This window comes from Seriola dumerili, unplaced genomic scaffold (genome assembly GCF_002260705.1).
Source record: "Seriola dumerili isolate Sdu_G_001 unplaced genomic scaffold, Sdu_1.0 BDQW01000149.1, whole genome shotgun sequence".
Lineage (NCBI taxonomy): Eukaryota > Metazoa > Chordata > Actinopteri > Carangiformes > Carangidae > Seriola > Seriola dumerili.
Window position 1 is genome coordinate 21,089,510 of NW_019174404.1, and position 25,509 is coordinate 21,115,018.

At 41.3% G+C, this 25,509-nt stretch overlaps 1 protein-coding gene across 1 annotated transcript; it reads left to right on the forward strand.

The window, feature by feature from the left end:
• The first annotated feature begins 1,152 nt into the window (after positions 1-1,152).
• Positions 1,153-20,244, forward strand: LOC111226214 (ras and Rab interactor 3-like). The gene is made up of 13 exons (XM_022751330.1): positions 1,153-1,440; positions 6,126-6,237; positions 6,341-6,413; positions 8,489-8,580; positions 10,231-11,299; positions 15,061-15,241; positions 15,370-15,541; positions 16,309-16,430; positions 16,553-16,739; positions 18,039-18,170; positions 18,399-18,565; positions 18,756-18,870; positions 19,231-20,244. Exons 1-13 carry the CDS (start codon positions 1,420-1,422, stop codon positions 19,524-19,526), a joined length of 2,739 nt encoding a protein of 912 aa, XP_022607051.1. The 5' UTR covers positions 1,153-1,419; the 3' UTR covers positions 19,527-20,244.
• The last annotated feature ends 5,265 nt before the right edge of the window (positions 20,245-25,509 follow it).

A 25,509-nucleotide genomic window follows, 5' to 3' on the forward strand; every position in this document is an offset into this window, starting at 1 on the left:
GGCTATTGAATTCTAAATACTAAAACAGCTCTGTAGCATTTAGCTAACATTAGTCAAATTAATAGTAATTGTTTGGGACTATTTTCAGTTTTGGATTAACACATAGGAGTGAATGAGTATTTATGGCAGCAAAACGGTGTATGTAGGATTTATTAAAAATAAATTACATTCATCACCCAGTGCAATGCCGTGACTCATTGATGTGTTTCTAATAGAGGAAGACACACACACACACTTGTGTGTATATATATACAAAAAAACCCACAGAGAATCATCCCCAGTTCTGCATTTCCCCTCAGTTCTACACAACCTTTTATCGTCTTTCAGCTCGTTTTGGTTTTCACCACCAATTTCAGCAGCTGTTTTCAGTGCAGCTCCAAAGAACAGACGGATAAAGTTAGAGAATAACTGCTAACTGTTTGCTAACATGTTCACCGTAACAACTATAAAAGGTGAAAAAAAAAAAATCCATTAATGAAGCTTTTAAGATTTACATGTTCAATAGGAGCCAATAAGGCAGAGAGCCACAGACAGGTTAGGGAAGAGATAAACTAACACTTGGTTTACGTCTTTTCATGGAATTACTTGACAATCAGAAGCTAACTGGTGGCTGTTAAACCTCTCAGCTACAGTTTCAATTACCCACAGTGATGAAACAGGACATGTGTCACTAATCTCATCCAGTACACAAAGTAAACTTCAACTCCAGCCAATGTTTATGCAGTCACAAAACATGAGTCTGGTGACCAGATGTTTGTTCTGGAGCAAACTGACGCCAAGACGAGACATAAACAAGTCCTTCACATGTTTCCGTCCCTGACCTTTAGCCTCTCCTTTCTTCACAGCCACACAACCCCTCTGACAGGAGCACTGGAAACTCCATCCATCCCATCATCCTCTCCTCTCTCTCCACCTTCCCTGCCGTCACACCTTCCAGCCCGCCCATGTCGACCCAAGCCGCTGCTTCCTGCAGCAAAGTCCACTCAGCTGCCCTCTCGACCTCCTCTACCTCCATCCACTCCTCCGTCCCTTCCCCCTCCTCTCCCTCCTGTCTCTAAACCTCCTTCAGCTCTCTCCTCCAATCCTCCTCCTCCCTCTGTCCTTCCCCCTCTCTCCTCAAACTACCCTCCCCCATCTCTTCCACCTCCTCTCTCCCCTACTCCGGTCTCTCCTTCTCCCCTGCCTTCTCTCCCATCAACTGTTTCCTTTGATCTTGCTCCTTCTTTTACTACTTGTCTTCCCTCTCCTCCTCCATTATCTCCTACAGTCTCATCCTCCTCCTCAGTCCACCCTCCACCTCCCCCTGTCATCCCACCATTCTCTCCAACTCCTCTATCGCTGAGTGCTATAGATCGCCTGGTTGGGAGCACCTCGGTATGGCAGCCCAAAGGACTCAGCCAAGACCAAACTACTAGTATAATGGAGAAAGAGACAGCTGGGGTGAGACACACACACATGTACACACTGTTAAAGTTTAAAGTAATGTCTCTCTGAGCCTTCTGGCAATCATCTGGAGGGCTTGGACTTATATAACTATACATCAGTGGTAATAACAGTCTTATAATGTTGTAAAAGCTTTCTAATTTTATAAAATGATATGGCAAAATCATGAGAAATGGCCAATATTTCAAGTATTATGGCTGAAAATGATCAAATTAACACCTATTGGGTAACACTTTATTTTATGTTTCCATAATTCTCTGATAACGTCTGTGAAAGTTTCCTGGAAATGACAGTGTCATTTTGGACTAATTATAGAGAAAATCCAAACATAGTTCTTCCCAACAGATCTGACTCATCTAAAGCAGCAGTTCCCTTTTCCACCTCATGGCCCACTAGAAAATCTCAAAGACGTTGGCGGCTCACATCTGACAGAGGAGAGATCACTTTTTGATTCACCATCTGCCTCTTGACTCTTTCTCTTTCACTTCCTCTTGCTAACCAGCTATCTTTGTCATTTTCCAGTTATTGCTGTAGATGTAATCTTTTAATGCGCAATCACAGTGACTGGCCTTAATATGAGAAAAAAAGCAATGAAGGGAGTTTTTTAAGATCATTTTGTTGTAAAACATATAAAAACATTATTTATTTATTACATATTTGTCACAAACTTTGTTCTATTTTGCACATGATTTAGTAAAGTAATTTATATAGTAATACCTTTGCGGACCACCAGGCCGGGCCCACAGGTTGGGAACCGCTGTTCTAAAGGAATAGTTCCTAAGAATCAATTGCACAGACAAGTGTCACACAAAGTCTCCACAGTCCGTTTAGCGCGAACAGCAGGTAAGCTTCAGTGCTCCGTGTGTGTCTACACAGGAGGCGTTCAGGCTCAGCATTGAGTGTAGGTCACCCGTGTTCTGGTAGCACTCAGAGCTCTATATACAAACACTGTTGGCATGTATTGACTTCAAGTGAAAAAATGTATCTCATTTGTTTAAACCGCACACAAACAACTATTTACGAGGACTCCAGAAAGGTCTGATCCCTGCAGGACTGCTTCGAGAGCACTGATTGGAGCGATCAATCTGGAGGAATACACAGACACTGTGGCAACATACATCAGTAAGCGTATTGATGATGTCACAGTCACCAATACCATCACCTCAGGGGCAAACCAGAAGCTGCTTGACAGCTGAAGTTCAAATGTTGCTGAGGGTCTGAGACGCTGCTGCACTCAGATCCCATGGCAGCAAGAACTAACCTGTCACATGAAGCACAATGGAGACACATGCCGCTTATGGACCCCACCCCCACTTCCACTCCCACCCCCCAACTATCTCTCCTCAGATGACTAGGTTCTGCATGTGACTGCAGACAGTGTGAGGAAGACCGTCTCCGGGGTCAACCCCTCGCAAAGAAGCAGGATCAGGCAGGACCTGGGAATGCACTGGCCCCACCAGCCACATGCTAAGACATGCCTAAGAAGTCTCCCAAGTCCAGTCTCCCCAACACACTCTGCCCTCCACCCAGACCTGTCCCACCATGAATGACAGAACACTTATGTCAGGATGCTATTCACCAACTTTAGCTCAGCCTTCAGCACAACCATCCCACAACACCTGACTGAAACTGAGCCAGTTAAACCTCAGCCCCTCCCTCTGCATGAAAACTCCTGGGTTGTGTGGTCGTCTGGACGGGTGAAAACAGAGACCTTTGTAAACAATGACAAAGACACCCACGTTCACTCCCTGTTTTGGTCTTATCAGCCTCAAGTACCAGTGGTGAATACAACATGAAATCCGAATTATAAGTGTTACTGACCTTGATGTTTTTGCTAGCAGCTGTTGAGGCGTTAAATTCTGTATTTTAACTCTGCAGCTGTCCTTGCTGTTCCTCGTTCAGAGTATTTCTTGCAACGAATCAACTGCAGAGTAGACAATCTGCTTCCTGTTTACACCGGCTCGCACATGTCCTGTGTACATGCATGGTCATGTATTTATGCGTTTTCATATGTGGCAGTATGGATGGCGAGGTTTCTGATTCGTCTAGACGGAGATTGTTTTAGTTTGAAAACGCCATTTTAAAATGAAAACGTAGTAGTGTGGATGTAGTTATCAGTCCTGATCGGCAGCTACACCTCAGCGCCAGCACTCCCCCAGGGCTGTGTATTCAGCCCACTCCTGTTGAACTGCTGAGCATACGACCGCCCAGCATCATCCAGCTTCAGCCACATTGTTAAGTTTTCTAATGATACAAGAGTGGTGGGCCTCATCAGCAGCGATGATGAAACAGCTCCCCCACTGGTCCTTCTAGCAGTGTAAGACCAACAACCTTTTCCCTAAACACAGAGGAAATGAAGGAGGTTGTCATCAGCTTGAGAAAGATGCTGTGGAGAGGGTCAGCAGCACGAAGTTCCTGGGGGTATAGATCACAGAAGACCTCTGCTGGTCCTCACATGTGACAGGACTGTATCAACTGAATGAAGTGAGTCTCCCTCCACCCGTCCTTGCTATGTCCTACAGAGACACCACTGAGAGCATTCTGACATCACTGTCTGGTAACTGGGAACTGCAACGTTGCAAGGGCACTGTGACCCCACATGGCTCTCGGCATTGTGAAGGACCCCACCCCACAGTCACAGCCTCTTCATCCTCCTACTGTCCAGCCTGAAGTCCTGGAGCATCAGGACCTCCTCTACCAGGCCCTGCAATGGCTTCTTCCCTCAACAACTTACACACCCAGGCCACATCCTCCATCCAGGAAGTGGATGACAAGATGACACCTCTCTAGTTGCAGCCTGTTACAGTACTTCCCGTTAATGTTGTTGGGTTTTCTACTTAGTGTCTTAGCCTTTGCCTGCCTAATACACCATCTTTGCTCAGCATATTCATCCTAATATGGATATTGTGCCACTGAACGGACTTTTCTTGTTTTTTTCTGTGCTTTTTGGAGACGTCATGGCAACAGAAGTGAAAACATTGTTTACCGCCGCAAAAAAAGCTGATTGTGCTCTCCAAACCTACACGACTGCCCCGAGCGGTAGGCGCAAAATTTCTGATGAGTTCAGTAGAAGACGACGGGGGAGCCAAATGGAGAGCAACGGGAGAGAGTACGAACCCGTCTTCCTTCTATCGTTACAGGAGATGTGAAGTTTTCACTGAATGAAATGGACAACCTCAGTGCATTGACTAAGACCCAACGGGAATATCAGGAATACAGTATTATGTGTTTTACAGAGACCATGTCACACCTCATGCTGCCTGACATGTTACTGTAAACGAGCGGCACTATCTGCTGGACACTGAACTCGTAGCCATGCCTGTGCTTCCATATTCTCTGCACCATTGTTGTGGCTGCACCAGAAGAAAAGATCTAAGTGACTTTGAAAGAAGGTTCATTGTTGAGGCACAGAAGACAAGAGCCTCGGTCACAAAGACTGTGTTCAGACCTGCCACTGATCTGACCTGTACACTAATGAAACTACACTGCACGACAGCAATGTTAAAGTAGGCCCATATGAAGATGCTGATGACACTGTTTCTATGTCTCCACGCTGGCAATAGTCAGAGCTGGAGGCATATTGTTGTCAGGTTGTCCATGCGTCCATACGTCCCATCATTCTCATGGATATGATACCTCTGTGACGCTTCTTCAGATTCAATTCAAACAAGGGCACTTCATTTTAAACCAAGCAGAGTCACTGTTATCATTGATACTGTGTGACCAAACTGTGGAAACTGTCAACTGTTTTAATTATCTATGAACACACACAGATAACAAGTGCCAGTTTCACAAACAATGATGATATTATATGTAAGAAAGCCAGGCAATTAGGAAACTGAAGGGGTCTGGGGATCAGTCTTGACGTTTTGGAAACGGTATATGTCAGCTGGATAGAGACATCTCTTTAACATCTGTCTGCTAGGCCATTTGGCAGTAGTAAAGCTGACCAGGATTGTTAGGACAGCAGGGAAGATGGTAGGCTGTTAGATGACCTCTACATCATCACAGCTGTGCACAGGAAAGCTCTGACGATGACCAATGACAAAACACACACCACCACCCCCCACCCCCCCACCCCGAGTCTGAGCTGCTTCTCCTCTGGGCGACACTGTAGGATACTAATGGCAAAGACTTGTTTATTCCAAATGTGATTAATGTAACAAACCCCAGCAAACTTAGGGTCCCCTCCACTCTGGGACGTTTGATCTCTGTTGTTAATGTGTTGTGATGTAGCTTGTGGATATGTTTTATTTTATTTTATTCTACTTTTTTTATTTCCCTGGGTGAGACCAAAGACAATCTTCCTGCCTCGGCCGGACAAGTTTGAGTTTATTCTCTTCCTCTTCTGTTCTCTCTTCCTCTCTCTTATGAATCTACAGACATATCATTTTCTCTGTAGGAAATTATAGGAAACTGTGGGACCTGTAAAATAAAGTGTTGCCAGATATCATCACATAATATTGGCAGGTAGAGCTCAAAAACATTAGAATCAGCCCAACCAATACCCATATTGGTTGAATTTTAATACAGGCTGTGGTGTATATGAAAATTTGCTACAACCATTCTGAAATTGTTATTAATAAGGAATTTACGTTTGTGTCGTTGCATGCTGTTTGTGTACTAACTGTATTTTCCATGTTCTTCATTCTGACCTTAACCACTCATGCTGACATTCGCAGGCCTTCCTTGTTCACAGCGCAGAGGACAAGGGGATGACGCTGTCAGTACGCCTGCCTGCTGAACAGGGGGTGCCGCTTGTACACAGTCTGATGGTCAAACAACACAAGACATGTATGTGTTACACATTAGTGCAGCTGTTGGATCTGAGAGTTACTATTAAAGCTTCAGATGCTGGAAAGATAACATGATAATGACAACATGTTTTCTGTCTCAGTTGTCCACTTAGACGGCTCCTCTCTGGTTTTTGATGACATCTTCAAACTGATCTCTTTCTACTGTGCCAGCAGGTAAAACATACTCTATATACACGTGTATATATGCACACATACATATGTACATGCAAAAAACAATGTCATGTTACAGCACGTGTACACTCATACATGAAAAGTAAGTGCAGCCTTTGTTCTTGTCCATATTGAAAACATCACTTAAACATTCACAGTTTAGCTGGAGAAAGTGCGTGAACCCCTCGGCTACTGACATCAACAGAAGCTAATTGGAGTCAGGAGCTTTCAAACAAGACTGGAGGGGTGGGATTAAGCTGCTTTATGAAAACACACTGAGAGTTTAACCTGGATATTCTCACAAACCTTCTGCTGATGTGATCCTTACTTCACAAAAAGAGAGATCTCAGAAGACCTACAATGAAGAATTGTTGTATTTGCATGAAGCTGAGAAGGTAACAAAGTCATCTCAAAGAGTTTACGACACACTGCCTGTGTTGTGTGTGAGAAGAGATGGCTGCATGTCGTGTATCTCTCTACATAGAGTTTACAGGTCACTCCAATGTTGGATTTCTTTTCATTATAAATACATGTCTGAGTTATTAGTCACTAAAGTGCCACTGTCTCCACATGCAGCTGCAAAGAAGGTTAAAAAAAATATTTATATTTTTTCATGACTGTGTTATTATCAGATTCAGCCTAGACACAGAGAACTATAGTGTGTCAGTTTTATTCAATGTTGCTGGTATGACATCCACAGTTCTTTTTTCTGTCTATTTCTATTTTTACTGGGAGACGCATGGGTGTTAAAAAATAGACGATTCACAGAATCTCTAGATCTAGATGGCATGACGCACGGGGGTGTGCCGCTCTAACCCGTTAACTTGTGCGCCAAAATAAAAACCAAAACTTTCTGCAGCCACCACACATCTGGTGGGTTCCTGATATTCACCAGTCCACTTAGACAAAATGTCCATAAGGCAAAGAACACGTGCGTCTCCCAGCAAAAATAGACATAAAACACATAAAACTGACACCTTTCTCTATAGTTCTCTGTCTAGGCTGAATCTGAATATGACACAGACAGAATATTATTATATTAAATAAATATGTTATGTTTTGAACAGTGGCATATTACTGACATTTTCTGTCACAAATAAATAAGAAATTAATTTATAATGTATAGAAATCCAAGATTCCAGTAACCTGCAAGCTCATGTACAGAGATAGAGCTGGCAGTGTGTATGAAGATGATTTAGTTCTGTAGCTACTCTCACTAGAAATGGATGCCAAGCTAAGATGACTCTAGAAGCAGAATGCTCAGTGAGGTAAAAAAAAAAAACAGCATGGAGGAAGCCGCTCTGCGTGCCCTAAGTTTGCCATAGAGCGCCTTGGCACTCCACAGAGCTCATCATGATTTGAGGCTCTGCTCCTGGACAGCTCACCACAAGAAGCTGGTGATGCAGCAGTATAATGACAAATCTACCACAGAATGACCTCAGACAAAGAAGATCCACCTTCTGGAGTGGTCCGGTCTGAGCCCAGACCTCAATCTACTAAAGATGCTGAGCATGGACCTTAAGAGAAACGTTCACACCAGACATCCTAAGAATCTGTCTGAGCTGAAGCATCTCTGTAGGCAGAATGCTCCAAACTTACTACTCCTGAACACTGAGCAGGTCTGACCAGCAGCTACTGGAAGAGCTTGGAGGTTCGACCGTTTTTTTTAAATCCAAGAGTTCACTTACTTTTTCCACCAGCACTGTGGCTATATAATGGCCCTTTTCAATAAACACACAAAAGATTATAACTGTTTGTGTTATCAGCTTAAGCACATTGTGTTTGTCTCTACCTGTGACTTCGATAAAGATCACATCACCTTCCACAAATAATTAATGCTGAACACCAGCTCCTGCCATTGTATATAAGCATTCATGTATATACATATATATATATATATATATATATATATAGTTCACCTATACATACGGTACGCATCTACACAAAACACACAGGAAATTATGTAACACACATTTACACACACACACACGCACGCAGAGCCACGATAACAGAAAGAATGTGGTAGGTCACAATATTGAAACTACCCGCTTACACTTCTAATTGAATCCACCAATCAGGGACATCCTGACCACCCCACTGAGGTTACCCCGGGCCATTACCACGGCAACTAAGAGAGAGGAGCTGGAGGTCATCTCTGCAATGGGCGCAGGTAGATAAATCTACATCATTAGTGCAATGAAATTGGGTTATTGCTGCAGTAGAGAAACAGGATACAGCAATGAAAGAAGATAAAATAAGTTGCATTAATAACACTATTTAACAGAGATGCATCATGGGAAATTTAGAGTAAAAATCTATATGAATGTATATGACTGACAACATATATGAAAATATCCAAACACAGAATGAATGTACACTTTGAAAAACACAGTGAATATGAAAAATATGAAGAAATGAGACAAACAATGTAAAGAAGAGAAAACAGCATGAACATATATGATGTATAATGTATGTATTATATCACATTTACAGGTCTTCTTGGACACAAAAAGGTTCCTTGGTACATTGTAAAAGAATTAATATGTCTTCTGTATAATATTTTAACTTTCAAGACAGACTCCCTCAAACAATAGTTCAACCTTTGTTGAGTCAGAGAGTTAGAGTAATACTTAACCAATATTGATACTTTTCTCATATTTTCCTAGATTAGTTTAGATTATCTCATTTTAGCATAAAGACTGAAAACAGGAGGAAACATTCAGCCGGGCTCTGTCCGAAGATTAAAAAATCTGGCACATTTAAAGCTCACTATAATTAATATGTTATAATTTGTTTGTTTAATCTGTGCAAAAAAACAAAGTGTAAATTTGTGTTTTTATGGAGTGTTATGTGCAGGACTGTTTGTTGATGGGCAGAATGACTTCACTTCAGTCACTGCATACAACCAAGACGTAGTCCCTCACATAACCTGGAAAAACTGATTTCTTTTAAATCTAATTCTTAGCAAGAAATGATTAAGGTTATTTTTCTCAGAATGTTTAAATATTCATTTAATCATGTTGTTGATCAAAACAAAACAAATTGGCATAAAAGTGTTAGCGCAAGGTTCATTTATTCAACATTTTTCTGAGTTTTCAGCCACACTTTTGAAAATTAAAAATTCTGGAAAATTGACTTTATGTAATTTATTTGTCTGTTTCAAAGGTTAATAATTACGATGGTGTATTAGGGTCACATTGAGGAAAAAAAGAAATCTGAAATTTAAAGAATAAAGTCGTAATATTACACATATTATTCAGTCATAATTTTGAGAATAAAATCATAACATTCCAAAAACAAGGCATAATACTGCAAGAAAAAAGTAATAGTAATATTACGAGAATAAAAAAATGTAAAATTTCGAGAGAAAAATGTTTTCAATTTGCTGATGCTGAAGATGATGATGATGATGATGATGATGATGATGATGATGAGCCTAAAGATGAAGTTTCTCCTTTTTTGTGAAACCTAAAGTAGAACTTCACAGGATGCTCCACATTCCTCATTTCAAAGCTTCTGATATTTCCCTCTAAAACAACACGGAGCATAAAATGACACTTCTCATTATATTATGACGTTTTCTCATAGAATTTAGATTTTGTTCTCAAAATTACGACTGTATTCTCAAAATTTCAGATTTTTTTTCGTAAATGTGGCCCTGATACTCAGTCATAAATAATGAACGTTCATGCAATTAAATGATAATAATAATAGGAGAACAAAGAACAATTATACACAACATGAAAAAATGAGAAAGCCAGTAAGTGATCTGATGAATGAGCAGCAAGCAGCTTTTTAACACTGTCTGCGTGTGTTGCAGATTTCTGGACATCTGATGTGAACCAGCAGGCAAAGAGCTCGGACCTGGTTTTGGATCAGAGGCACAACAGCCCGTATTTGTATGTCAACCCAGTCACAGTAGAAGAGTTCCCCAACAAAGACCTGAACCACTCCTCTGTCTCCAAACTTGATATCATCACCAATCAAAGCATCACCTCCTCCATGCAGAATGGAGAAGCTCCACAGATTAGCCCAGAGGACAAAGGTCAGACTAAGGCCACACCCAACCAGGAAATTAAATACAAGCGCCCTCCACCCCGACCCCCCATCGTGGGCTCAGGGTCTGGGATGGGCCTTCTCTTCTCTTCTCCCCCCTCGCCTCACACTTCATCTTCTACAACTCCAGCAGCTGCGAGAAAAGAGGAAGGAAAGGGAGGAGGAGGGGAGAGAGAAGAGAGGAAGTCAATGTCAACATCACCTTCTCCGTCAAGGCCTCCTGCCCCGCTGCAGAGCCGAGCAGCTCCCCCTCTGCCTCCTGCTCCTCTCCGTCGCACCTCTTCCAGGAAGAACGCTGACCGAGAGGTAGGAGAGGGGACGGAGAGAGAGAAGGGACAAAATCCCGCAAAGAAAAGTGGGGGAGGAGACAAAGGAGAGGAGAAAACAGGAGGGAAATCAGGTCTGTTGGGTGAAGCGGTTGAACAAGAGAGCAGGAGCCAAACTCAAGAGGAGGAGATTAAAAAGGACAGAGAGAAGAGAGAGAGAGAGGATGAGAAGGAGGAAAAAGAGGTGAAACTGGATAAAGAGGAGGACCAACAAAAATCCAGTTCCCAGTGTCCGTCATTAATGAAGAGACCGTCCCGTCCAGTCCCTCCACCCAGGAGGAAACCATGTCCCCCGGACGCACCTGTCTGCCCCAACCAGGCTGGAGGAGGATTAGCCAATCAGAGTGCTGGGACGAGAGGCCCCCCTCCCTCGCCAGCGCGGCGGCCGGATGTGTCGCTGTACTCGCCACAAGGGGGCGCCGTTCTGGCCACCGACCCTGACTCCTGCTCTACCAGCAGCACAGAAGAAGAGGGAGAGGCGAACCAGGAACAGGAGCAGAACCACAGGTAGGTCTGGATTGGCTGGTGTAGAGAGGCAAAGTGTTGGTATGATTAACTACTCACTATTGTTTTCCCATTAATGTAGTAACTTATTATTTGTAGTATTAAATTAATACTAAATTTAATTTGCCTGTCACAATTAAACGTATATAACGGCATATAATCATGATTGCAACATGCACGCACACACACTCTGATCAGCTGACTGTAATGAAGCTGCTTGTTGTGTTTAGGAGCTGCGCTGTGAGTTAAGAGCGGAGGAGACCATTCATACATACATACATACGACAGAACACATCATTTAGTTTGGTGTCTTATCCTGCTGCTTTTTATGATAACGCTTTATTTATGATGACGATTTTGTTTTAACATGCCCATAAAATATATTTGTCATCATTCAGGTGAAAGAGGGAGAGAGAGAGAGAGAGAGAGAGAGAGAGGCGAGCAAACCACACTCGCTTTTGTTGGTCACTCCTCTTTCTCTCTCGCCCTTGCCCTTGGGGGGCGATGCTGTTATCCTAAATAGGATGTTTTATGTGAAAGTAACTACAGTTACTACTGTAGGTAGTAAGATGGACATGCTCAAGATAAGCTTATAGTTTAGTAGACAAATATGTTAAAAACGTATACGTTATGAAATAAGTTTAACCCAGTCCTCTCTCTGAGTTTCTCTGTGAAGAGGAGTTATTGTCAGTCGTCTTATTATGTAACAGCCAACATGTAATTAATACACTGCATGCGGGGGTCTGAGTGTAACCAGTGGAATGAGGTCTTGTTTTTATAAATCATGTGACTGTGTAGATGCATGTACAGTGGACTAAGAGGAAGACGGCTTCCAGAATAGCCCCTTGTGGTACACCAACTTTCACGCGAACAGAGGGTGACGTAGAGTCGCACACAGAAAAAACATCTCTTAGATAAGAGGTGAGTCACTGTGTAATCTGTAGCATCAAGATCAGTTTTCCTGCCCCCCCCTCCCCCCTCTACACAGCAGAAAAATGCTTATTTAGCTTCAGGGCCAGACTTTGCTCTTCTTAGATTCTTACTACGTAGTTCATGTTGAGGCTGGGGTCAGAGGAAAAGCCATGTTGATCAATCAAATGTGTTTGTCTGGAGAGCATGAACCCGTCGATCTTTAGTGGCCTGAATCTCATACCAGAGGAAAACTAATTATGATCAACTACTTGTTCGATTTTGGGATGTCTTGTGTACTGGGCATAAATCTTGAGTCTCAAAGCTGGATTCATCAAGGTGTTTTGGAGTTTTGTAGCTTTTTTTTTTTTTTTTTATTGTTTTATTGTTATTTTATTTTGGCATTTTTGTCTTTATTGTGGTAGCAGTGAGAGAGAGAGACATGAAAGTCAGGGAGAGAGAGAGGGGATGACATGCAGCAAGGGGCCACGGGTCGGACTCGAACCCTCGAACACCTTTATGTTAACATTTCCATAATCGATAATAATAATTCCATAATGTCATTGTCTTTGATATTACTGGGGGCTGATTTGGTGTTTTGCTGCACTGCAAAACAAGAGTATGCGAGTTTTCCTTTTCTCTGAGCCACAGCCGCTCGCACTGGGCCAATGTGTGTGTGTGAGGCTGCGTTCAGAACCACCCACTAACCCACTGTCTACTACATACTCAATGAGTATGTACTGCATACTACCTACTAAATGAACAAATTAGCATGGCATTACCAAGCTGACTGTTCACACTGAAGTATACAGGCAGTATCCCAGAATGCATTTCGCACGAATCGGCAGTGACAGCGGCGACTGGCGGGGATTTGAAAGAAGGCTGAAAGTTGTGGTAATATTCACTAATAACACTGTTTATAGGTCATTTTTTAAAGTTTGAACATTTTTTAGGTGAGAATGCGAGTGTTTGGACTCACAAGTTTTGGTCTGTTTATATGAGTAACGTCTGTTTGTAAATCTGCGGCCACGATTTGGGAGAGCAGCCGGTTGGTGCACTGTGCTGTAACGTCCTGGGTCCAGAGCAGCACTTCGCGGTCATGCCTCTTACTGAGCCTCCGCCTCATAGCCTGCCATCGTAGTTTGAAGGCTGCAATGCATCATGGGACAGTTGGGTATGTCCAGTATGATTACAGCTAATCTAGTAAACATCTTCGTATTTCTCACATACACAAAATTCACATACTATGCAGCTGGAACGCACTACATACTCATTTTGACGTCACACTTAGTTTGAATAGTATGTTAGTAGGCGGTTCCAAACACAGCGTGAGATGACAGACAGTGGACCGAACCGCTGTGAGGCAGAGGGGGGGGGGCAAAATCATTCGACGCTTAACCCAAAATGCAATAAATGCACAAGCATAACAAAATTGTTTTGCACTTTATTATATTACTTACATTTACATAGTTAGGTTTACAATGATATACTGAGGGGGACAGCCCTCAAGAAGGGTGGGACATGTCCCCCCTGCCCCCCCCTACGATTTCCGGCTATGAAATTACACTAGTATGCTAGTAGCAGTGGCTAGTATAGGATTGGGTGGATGGGAAACCAAAAAAGACTTTATACAACTTCTTTCATATACACAGTTATACTCCCCAACACCTGCAAAGTATAATAATTAAAATAATCATGACCGAAAAATAACCACCCAATACTATCATGATACATTGCCTGTATTAACAATGGTATCATGATAAAGACTGACATATTGTTAGACAGTTGGCTATTCATATAATTCATGCATTATTTCAACTATTGCATTACAAAATGTAATCAACAAATGAATTATATTAAACTGAACCAGTGTGTGACAAAGCACATGGTCTCAGCCTTTTCAACATGTTGGAAAACTGAAAACTGGAAAGGTTGAACTACAGGAGGGAACTTTTCCAGTTAAGATATTGGTGTAGGAAATAAAGGGCACGTCTTTCTCTCATATTATATCAAAACAATGAAAGTCATAATAGTGGTAATAGTGTGTCAGTAATGTGTTTACAGTATCGCAGTAGGTTTTGCGGTGTGGTTTTTGTGGGAGAGTCAGGTAGAAATATTAGGTCCAAATAGTGTTCTATATATATGTACACCTTTTTCATGCCATTCAGCCAATCATGTGGCAGCAGTGCAATGCATAAAATCATGCAGATACCGGCCAGGAGCTTCAGTTAATGTTTACAGGAGGAAAAACATGTGTCTCAATGACCGTGACCGTGCCGTGATTGTTGGTGCGAGACGGGCAGGTGTGAGTGTTTGTGAAACTGCAGATCTCCTGGGATTTTCACACACAGCAGTCTCTAGAGTTTTCATTCAGGGTGGTGGCACATACATCCGCCAACGCCAAACAACCCTACGCATGTCTGTCTAGCTCTTATGATAGAAAAATAAAGTTAAAAAAGGAAGGAGTCTGATAACGTAAATTATTTCTCTCTTGAGTGTTGCTGCTGATCATGTTCATCCCTTTACGACCTCAGTTCACCATCTTCTAATGGCTCCTTCCATCAGGATCATGCTCCATGTCTCAAAGCTAAGGTCTCAAACACATAGATTAGTTTTATTAAATATCAAAATGTACAAAGATTGTTGCTGTTTATTAATAAGAAAGAGAGAAACTTTGTCTAGACTTGAAATGATCAAAACTCTGTATGACACCATGAGGAGGTGTGAAGACTGGACCTCATGATTAACTGGCACCGCTGTTTCAGTGAAGGAAACTAAATCAAACACTGAAGTGAAGAGTTTTCCTAGACTAGACTAAAACTAAAGGAATAAACTTACTGTATATTTCCCTGCAGTCGCCCTGCAGAGAGCCGTAATCCCAAGGCAGCGGTGAGGAGGACCCCTACAACCGTTATTTTGGGCCGAGCCCGCCACCGCCTGTCCACCGTCATCACCGGCCTCATCAGCCAGGACCGCCGCCTCACGCAGCGCATAGTAGAGCTGGCCAGGGACCCTCTGAGCTACTTTGGTAACCTGGTGAGTACACCGAGGAAGAAAGATCCTCGTCCGATTTAATATTCATCTGATATATTTGGATTTCAACATCAACCAATAAGTGTAAAATGCAAATGGAATCAAGTTTAGCTTTCATCATGTATATTCAGGTGAAAGAGCATCGTGCGTTCACGTTGGAGACCATGTCGAACCACTCCACCTCCACCGAGCTGTTACAGGAGATCAGGCAGATGATGACTCAGCTGAAGAGTTATCTGCTGCAGAGTGCAGAGCTGCAGGCCATGCTGGAGCCACAACATCAGCATGTACAAGACAAAATAGGTAACTTGATCACCATATTACCTTTTATTTACCATGTGTTACTCATTGTTCTCAGTAGAGTTCCTAAAGTGTGATGTGGGACCAGCTGCTGTATAAGGGCAATTTGTAAATGTAAAACTGTTCATGCTTTTATAAAACTTACTTTTCCTTTGACAGCCTGTGAAAACAGTTACATAATGTCTTTCAGTTTGGGTTTAGAAAGCTACACATACAAGACTGAAAGACTGAGGTGTAGGATTTTAAGTATACAGGCATTTGTGAGGTGGAGCAATTTAATGAAAAGATACTATTGTGTTACATTATGGGAAATTCAGGAACCTGCGTTTTTGGAGCTTGACACATACATGGGTCTAAAACTCTAGATACCTTGTCCTCCGCTGCTTCGATTTCAATCTGTTGCTTGTGAGTCCCACCATGTCATGATATATAATAAAATAAAATAATACACTGCTGGAGGGTCACCTTAAAGAGCCTTTAAAGGTCAATATTTTAAAGAGGTCAATATTTTAAAGAGGCTCTGAGCCTCTCTTCTGATTAGCTGACTGTTTTCTGATTGATCAAATTAAAAAATATAGCAGATTTCAGGTAAGACACTCAGAGAAACCAAATCCTGCAAGTTTGGATTCTGGGTCCGGGTGAGCGGGGCTTGGGTCACGGCTGAGATCGGTGACTGCTTTCAACAAGGTTAAGTAGTTAGTTGGGTTGTTTTGAATTTGTCGTCCATCAGAAACATCTTTTTCACATCATGCATGTGTGTGTCCTTGCAGAGAGCATAGTGGAAGCCGCTCTGTGTAAGAGTGTACTGAAGCCACTGAGGGAGCCAATCTACCAAAGTCTGGAGAAGCTGCACAACAAAGACAACAGCCTGAAACAGCTGACACAGAACCAGGTACAACATGAGCTGTGAAATCATGACCAACATTACAAGTGCACCACAGCTGCAGGAAGGCAGCAGCAGCAGCAGCAGTGATGTTGATGGTGTGTGTGTGTGTGTGTGTGTTGTTGTGTCAGTCTATTGTCCTAGGCAGCACCACCACAGCATTGGGAGTGACCACATCTGTCCCCGAGGCCACTGCTATGGAGAAGATCAGCATCAAACTGAACAACCTCCATCTGGAGTACTCTCCTCAGAAGAAGATCGAGCTGCTGCTGAAGGCCTGCAAGATCATTTATGACTCCATGTCTATCAGCTCTCCAGGTCAGAGCCACGAACACTCCTTTAACCTCTGACCCCTAATGCTCCTCTCACTTTTGTTTTTAATCACAAAAGTTAAACAAGAAGTAAACACTCTTGTTTTTTTCAATACTTAGTCTATTAGCTTTTGTTCATTTCAAATTTAGTAAACGGAACATTCAAGCATTCATTAAGACCCTCCCTCCCACCACAAACAACACAACCGTCTATTAAGATTAAAGAATAAAACTCAATAAACATAACTTCAAATGTTGAGTTATACATACAAGTTGTAGTGATTATAGACAAGAATCTAAATAAGTTCAGTAACATGCACAAGTAAAACTATATAAAATAAAATAACCAAAATATTGATAAAAATATAAAATAAATAAATATAAAATAAAAATAAATAAATAAATAAAAAATATAAAATAAATTACATACAAGGTCATTAAAAAACATGCACGTATATACATGTATACATAAGTCATATCATAGGAGCATTGTAATTAAAGATCAATTTTTAAAAATTTAAAAACTGAAGTATATCATTCGGTTAGCGTCCTATTGGTGGCACCAGTCTCTCTCCAATCACAGGCGTCTGCAGTCGGGTCATTCATGAAATGTAAAAAAAAAAAGTGTCCACATCCTGTAAAAATCTTCAGCTTTGCCTCTTACTACGTGGGTCACTTTTTCTAATGCTAGGCTACAAGACATCTCGCTAATCCACTGACTAGATTTCAGTCTCTGAGTTTCCTTCCATTTTAGAGCAATTACACGTTTGGCTTGTGTTTCCTTACATTCACTGGAAAATCTACAGGGTAAATGTGGAGTAGGCACATTTTAGCTTCAAGAGGAACTACTAGATATGTTTGTTGTCTTGTTCAGAGTTCAAAATGTGATAATATAAGATTTATTTCAGAAAGATGATTCATTGATTTATTCATTTCATTTTGTTCTATAGCTGTTTCCTCTATAATGATTGTCTATGAGAAATAGGCTTTTTTTTTATTCTTTTCATTTCTCAGTTGGTCATATTTAAATACTACATATAATACAAACTACACACAGACCAGCGGCTTTTACACTCACTCCAACAATATGTGAATAACAGTTTGCATGTCAAGAACATACTCAAATTTAGGGAGGTTAGGGGTGGCTCAAATCAAAATGTGGTTCTTCTCTGGAATGTCATAATATTTATATATTTGTTTGTGTGTGTACGTGTGTGTGTGTGCGTGCATGTGTGCGTGTGTGTGTGTGTGTGCGTGCATGTGTGCGTGTGTGTGTATGTGCGTGTGTGCATGTGTGTGTGTTCAGGGCGGGCCCATGGTGCTGATGACTTCCTGCCTGTAATGATGTACGTCCTGGCTAGATCCAATCTGTCTGCCTTGCAGCTGGATGTTGAATATATGATGGAGCTGATGGATCCATCACTAACAATAGGAGAAGGTAAAGACACATACGCATATCTATATGTGTACAGCTATGCGTGCGCACACACACATGTATATGCTCATGCAGTCCAGTCTAGTCACTGGGAGCTCCCACAACCTGGGAACCTGAACCTGGTCTTGTCTGTGAATCATGATTGACTAACTCTATAAATACATCAGCAGTTTGACCTGCTGTATCTGTGTTTATTACATGACTGATGATGCACAAGTGTTTGTTCTGTAGGTTCCTATTATCTGACCACCACCTACGGGGCTCTGGAGCACATTAAGACGTTCGACCAGCAGAGGTCAGCAACACGGCAGCTCAGCAGAGAGGTTCAGGACTCCATCCATCGCTGGGAGAGACGACGCACACTCAACCAAGAGCGCACGGCCCACGGATCTGTTCGGGTATACACACACACACACACACACACACAACATCATCAACAATGTATGTTCTGGAAAGGTTAGAGTGAAAGAGACATTGACAATTTGTATTCAATACTGCCAGTCATCGTGAAACAAGCTGAGATGTGTCCATACAGCTATCTCTGTGTAATTAATGTGTGTGTGTGTGTGCGTGCGTGCATGTGTGCACGACTTTCTGACAGTGTGTTGTCCGGAGATTGGAACCAACCCAAAGACTCTGGGTGTCCTCCCCACCACGACAGTCGAGCAGCTGTCTGAGCAGTGTGCTTCACGCTTCGAACAAGGTGAATGTCCTGAAGACAACTCTGGGTTTATGCAATGCAGCAGCACATGACAGAGTGGAGGAGTTGGCTGTGATTGGGTTTTCTCTGTGATAAACACAGTGTAGGGTCTATCACACTTTCAAAATAAAAGAATATTCATTCCTCTGACTAAAAGTGAGAGTACTTCATAGAAATGTAGTTAAAGTAGTTAAAAGTATAGAAGTTTCTAAAAAAAAAAAAACAACAAAACAACAAAACTATAAAATATACCTAAGTACAGTACTCAAGCAAATGTACTTCATTACTGTCCACCCATGTCTGCTGTTTTATGATCACTACGCTGTTATTAGTGTGTCATGCCTCCTTCTTCCTCTCCTCCAGACTCCTACACTCTCAGTGTGTATATGGATGGTGTTCCCCGGCCCCTGGCCTCTACAGAGCTGGCCCTCAGTGTTAAGAACAGCTGCCAACCTGGAGCCTACTGTTTTGTCTATCACCCTATCGACCAATCCAACCACCAGCCCGTCCGCAGCTGCCCCACTGACCCGCCCCCGGCTCCACCTGCAGAGAACTTCCTCCCAGCTGACACAGCAGCTGTCGACGCTGCAGAGCCAGAGCCAGAGCCAGAGCCAGAGCCAGAGCCAGAGGCGGAAGAGAAGAGTTTGATTAGCCTTTAACTGCTCCAGCATCACAGTGGCAGCTGCTGTTATCACTATGGCAACTACATTGCTGCAGCGACTGAATCAGCAACGTGCTAATTCAAAAGAAGATAACCACATTTAGGAAAGGTTTTTAGTCCCAGGCCTCACCTGAAATATTAATGTAATTCAGACTTCAAATGGAAAAATATGTGGATTAGTGCATGCAAGATATGTCACAGAATTGAATGTGATGAAACATATTTGGTGTTTTTAATTAACAAGTCTCTGACTGGTCTGATGCCACATGCTTCATTCATCACCAAAGAGAGCAGAGGAGACAACAAAGAGATGGAGACTGGTTTTATATCTTCAGAAGGGGTCTGGAACCCCGAGGACTGTTTTTAAAAATGCATGTAATTCTAAAATGATCATGTTTATACTGTTTATACTCTCTGAAACTTGATGCTACTCTATCCTCAAAACCTCTGCTTCAAACTGGGCCAGACTGTAAATGACGGACGACTTGATTCAGGATTACATTAACAAGATGAATCTGTCATTTCTAGAAGCAGCAGCCACACTTGTTTAAAGGGCTAATGGTTTTTTTTTCAAAGCAGAGGTATGGTAGGTGCTACATGGATCAAAACCTTCATTTTCATTCCAAGAACCCCAGTAAAGGTCAAGAGGTTTCATTCCTCATCTTTCTTCTATATACAGGAAGTGACTGTGTTGTAAATAAACAGTTTGCACACTTTGCTGACGCTGATTCTTTTTTTGCCCTGACATCTCTAAACTAAAGGAGGGAAATGAATACTAGCTGGGTATGTGATAACAAGAATATGACCTAGGACAGGTATGATGATAATATGATAAGGCATAATTAAATAAAGCGAATGTCAAGGAAACCACACTCACTGAACACAGGAATTGTTGGAAAAAAAAACAGGGTTGTTATTTACCTAAACAATGTAAAAGATTATAACTCGGCCTATAAAAGAAGTCAATGATACACAACTATACTCAAGATAACAACCAAACAGATGTTAATTTAACAAACTGACCCAACTCAATGACACGAGGGAACATGATAAAAACATAATAAAAACCTAATGACATATAAGATGGACACCAGCTATTACTAGAACTAACTAAACCCCAGCATCAGCCTTCAGCCACAGCAACTCAAAAACAAATGATCAATAGAACAGAAAACTGCCTCTGTAACCTGACAGTGTTAAAATGTGTGCACTCCAACAATGTGAGCTTAAAAGGAAATAATCTGATTCTAAATCAAACAAACTGTGATGTTAAATGTTTAAGTGTGGTTGACTGCAGATGTTGATAACAAACCAATGAGGTTAATTAGAAGGGGAAGAAGAAAACAAACTGGCAAAGTGCAAAGGGACACACAGGACATAAATACTGTTGGGAATAACGAGACACAGGTGAAACACATTAGGGAGAAGGCAGGTAATCACACGGGAGGAAGTAAAGACACAAGAGGGAGGAAATGACAAGACAGACATAAAACACTAAGGACTGGGGACCGTTGTGACAGGAAAACATGACGGAAAACTATGACGGCAAGCTCTTCACCCCTACATCACACGCGCTGCCACTTCAGTCATATATTACATCCATGTTAGTCTGTACCACTGGACCACATGACACCAGGACTAATAACTGTCTCACGCTTCATGTCCCTCCAGTTCAACCCGGACTCACTACAAAGCATTTAAAATGAATTCATTGGTGGTTCTTGGTCATTTTAGATTCTTAATCTCTGACCTTTTAATCTCTTTGTACTTGTTTTAATTGATTCTCGTCATAACATTATTTATTCATTGTACATATATATATGTTTGTTTTAATTGATGTTCTTTTTAACTGGTATTTTATCTACTCCACATCATTGTGAAAGAGGTGCTTTACCCTCAATGATCTCGCAGTTTAAATAAAGACATATATATGTATATATATAGACGTCATACGAGCTAGCCGCAAACATGCTACACCCCTAATCCGATGACTAAAATAGACTGCTACTCAAATGTAAAGCTGAAGCTTTTGCTCACTACACCAATGTCTCTATCACGCAGCAGTGGACAGTACTGATGGTCAGGGGTGTCGACAAGCTTTAGCGTCATTTCCAAATGAAAACGTAAACTATCCGGTGATGAGGGTAGAGATGGGAGTTGACCATGTTTGTAGTGTGTGGTGACTCAGACTTTGTGTCTGAAGCTTGTTATCCTCTTTAAAAATCAGAGCGCTGCAGAGCCATTGTTAACACCAGCCGCTTCCTGTCTGCATGACATTATTTCCGAGAAGAACCGTAATGAGGTCCTTTAATGGTAACGAGCATCCTGTACGCTAACAAACTCCGCAGAATCTCTCCACAAATTCACCTCTTGTCTGGTTTCAATTTCAGTAGGCATCCACGCAGAGAGAGTGTTTCATGACCTAGGGCCAAAGTATCAAATATGCACGTCAATGGACACATCCAATTTTGTTTTAACCACTTCCTGTAAAGCTGATGTGTGGACGTGGACGGATTCTTGATTCTGACACACTAACAAAGCGTCTGTATAAGCCGAATATTCCACTAAAACGGATTGTCCAGGAAACGTTTAAAGCACAGCACTGCCCCACTTCAGAGTGTCATGCTCTGATGAAACCTCTCTACCTCATTTGAAATGAAGCTGAGCTGATGAAGACGACATGATGGAACACCAACTGATCTCCAAGTCTATTCTTTGTTATGAATCTCTCATCTTAGACACATTATTAAGTCATAGGCTGCTGTCCCTGCTTTCAAACCTCTCAATCTCTAACCATATCAATTCAAACAGGTCTGGTGTTGTGTTAACTGACTGCTGCTACAATGGAAAACAGTGTAGGTGCGATCAAGGACTGGAGAAGTCCTGAAAAACTGCCATGAAAGTGGCAACAAGCATGGATGTCTGCTGATACTGATGTCAGTGGGATAGATCATTTATTTACAATTCATTATTTACCGAAGACAATCACAGCTGATATTCAGTACAACATCACGACCCTTTATACAACAGTTCTCTGAGCACCATGTTAGTTAAATTAGCAACAACAGATTATGATTTGTTTGTTTGTTTCATCATTTATTTGGCAATGCCAACACAAATAGTTCTATAACTGGACTGATACTGGACTGTTGCTAAGCAACATATAAACATTTTCCTGACCTGCACAGTGCACACTAGCTTGTTACTTTGTCTTTGTCCTTAGGTGTGTACTGAAGTATCCAGGCTTCTTCCCTTCATCCTCTTCTGGTTAATAGAACACCTGTGAAGCGGAGTGATACATGTAGTTAAAAGTCCCAGTCCCACACAAACATGACTCCATAATAATTCTACAAATAGTCAATCTGCCATATCAAGTGATCAAGGCGATGATGTCAGATAGTATCAGTGTTATTGATCAGTGTTATTGTTTGCAGCTGGTTTCCACTGTCCCCAAGTCAGTCAAATCAGTCACTGCAGGCTGAATAATCTATTGATTTCACATGATTTTTTATTATGGACAAGTCAGGTAAGTCAAGTAAGATTATTTATCATCAAACACACATGGATTTTTTTTTCTCTGCGCAGACAAAGTGAGATAGTGATGCTTTAGTCTTAAAGAGAAACATCCAGTGTTTGGTTCATCTCTCACCAGGTATGAATGAACTCACTAACACGCAGACACGCACGCACGCACGCACGCACACACACACGCACACACATACACAAACACTATAATGATTTTCAGTAATAAGATGCGGGGCTCTCTACCTCAGCACCATGACTGATAGTCTTTGAAATGGGACACTAACAAGCTAACAACACTTCCACTAGGGTTTTCCCTCTCGCATGCTCACATGGAAACTCAAAGTTGGTTTGATCTGGTGCAGGGTGTGTACGCCTGTGTGTGTGTGTGTGTGTGTGTAAGCGAGTTAGGGGGGGTGGGGGCGTTTAGGTGGATGGAGGGTTGAAGCTCTCCAGTGCAGGGTATATATAAGTATGTAAGACAAGAAACTGGTGGTTTTCAACCACTGTAGATGTGCACGCAGAACAGCAACACAAAAAAGTGGAAATCCAAGTTTTTATCTAAACTTTTTTGTGTTTAGAGACAAAAATAGAAAAAAAATATAGTAGCAACAAAAAGCAAATACCTGACTGCAGAGTCATTTCTGCTGCTGTGGTTAGTTCCTTGGTGGTGGTGGTTCTTCCGGCAACATTTCTCTGCTTGGATGACGGCTGACCTCTGACCTCAGAAGTCCAACTTGATAGTCTGCTTCCTGGTGTAAACTATCAACAGACAGACCAACGCATCCGCCTGAGAAGCAGGTAAGAATCCAGCCAACTGCTGGCCCACTAACAACTTGAAAAAAAAAAACTCTGCGTATCAAACTGTTTTGTTCAGAAGCCGAGAGAGGCCATAATCACATCTGGAGCAGTAAAGTGAAAACGTCAGGACGACACATTGATCAACGCATTATTTCGGGATAACGAAAAATCGTTTTCTCGGGATAACAAGCTTTTTTATCTTGAGATAACGAGATAAAAAAATATTTGTGTAAAATATATCAGTAAATTGTTTTTTCCAAGTGACTCAAGAAAGCATTTACAGATTTTTCATTTGTTAATGAAGAATAACTCTGTGACTATGACTGAGCATGCGCTGGACAAACAGGCTGTGTATGTGCACTAACGTTTCCCATGAAAATGTTTGAACAAATCACAAATGTTAAAAAAAAAAACAACTGGATTACACAGAAATTATGAAATATTTTATGTCAATTGTTTTTACTCTATACTATTAATGTGTTAAATATACAAAAACAAACTATATATATATATTGCATGGAAAAGTATAATATGTGATTACATGTGTTTAAGAAACCCCTTAAAAATGTTTTGTTTGGAGAATTATACAGAACATTTCATAAAGTGTTCTGCTGAGAAATAAGACTAAGAAACTTTATTCTAATGGAGGGAATTCTCTTTATAAATGCTAGTGGTAAAAAAACAACAACCTATATGGCCTTAAAAAGTGAGTGCAGACCCATCAGGGTCACGACCTTGTCTTTATCTATCTGGCGGTATTTGGTAATGTGCAGGTTTATAGGAGAAAATGAAATCGAAGACATTTAAAGACATATATTTCAGCACTTAATGGACATTTTGCTGGTTTGCAGTTTCTTTTTAAATATAAATTGAGCAAAGAGTTGTCCCTTTCACACACAGCCCTGCACTAAGGAGATGGAAGGGTAAAGTCTGATGTGGACATTTGCGTTCTCACACACAGCTCCTCCTGCTAAAGTCTGGAAAGGTTCAGGGTCGCAGTGCATGTGTGAAAGGAGCTTTATGTTTAGAATGTATATCCATCATTTCACACTCACATGTGGTGGGAAGACCTCTGCTTTATTTTATAGGAAATATTTAATTTTATAAATACCCGAATGTCCTGTACCATCAGTTTTTATATTGGAGTAACGGTCACAACTTTAATACGAGGCATCGAGAGGCTGTTTCTCACTTCCTGTCTCAAAAACGGATGCGAGGTAATGGTCCGTTCTGTTCAAAGGAATGAAAACATGGAATGGTTTGCCATCAAATATTTCACATTTAACAAGTAAAAGTGTTTTTAAAAAGGAGTTTAAAGAAATATTTACCAACTGTTTAGATAAAGTGTGACTTGTCATTGTTGTTATTATCGTTATTAGTAGTTTTACTGTTGTTTGTATTTGTGGTTATTTTCTTCTTCCCTTTGTCTTTGTTTTTAACATTGTATTGTTTAATATTATTATTATGTTATTGTTTTGCATTATGACATCATGTTTATTTGAGTGGACCCCTTGAAGAGTAGTTGCTACCTTTGTAGTGGCTGATGGGGATCCAAATAAATAAATCAAATAGAAAAGACCACATTTGACAGTCATACTGAGAACTAGAAAGGATGTTATTTATATATTTATTTATCTATGCATCTATTTTTTTTTAGG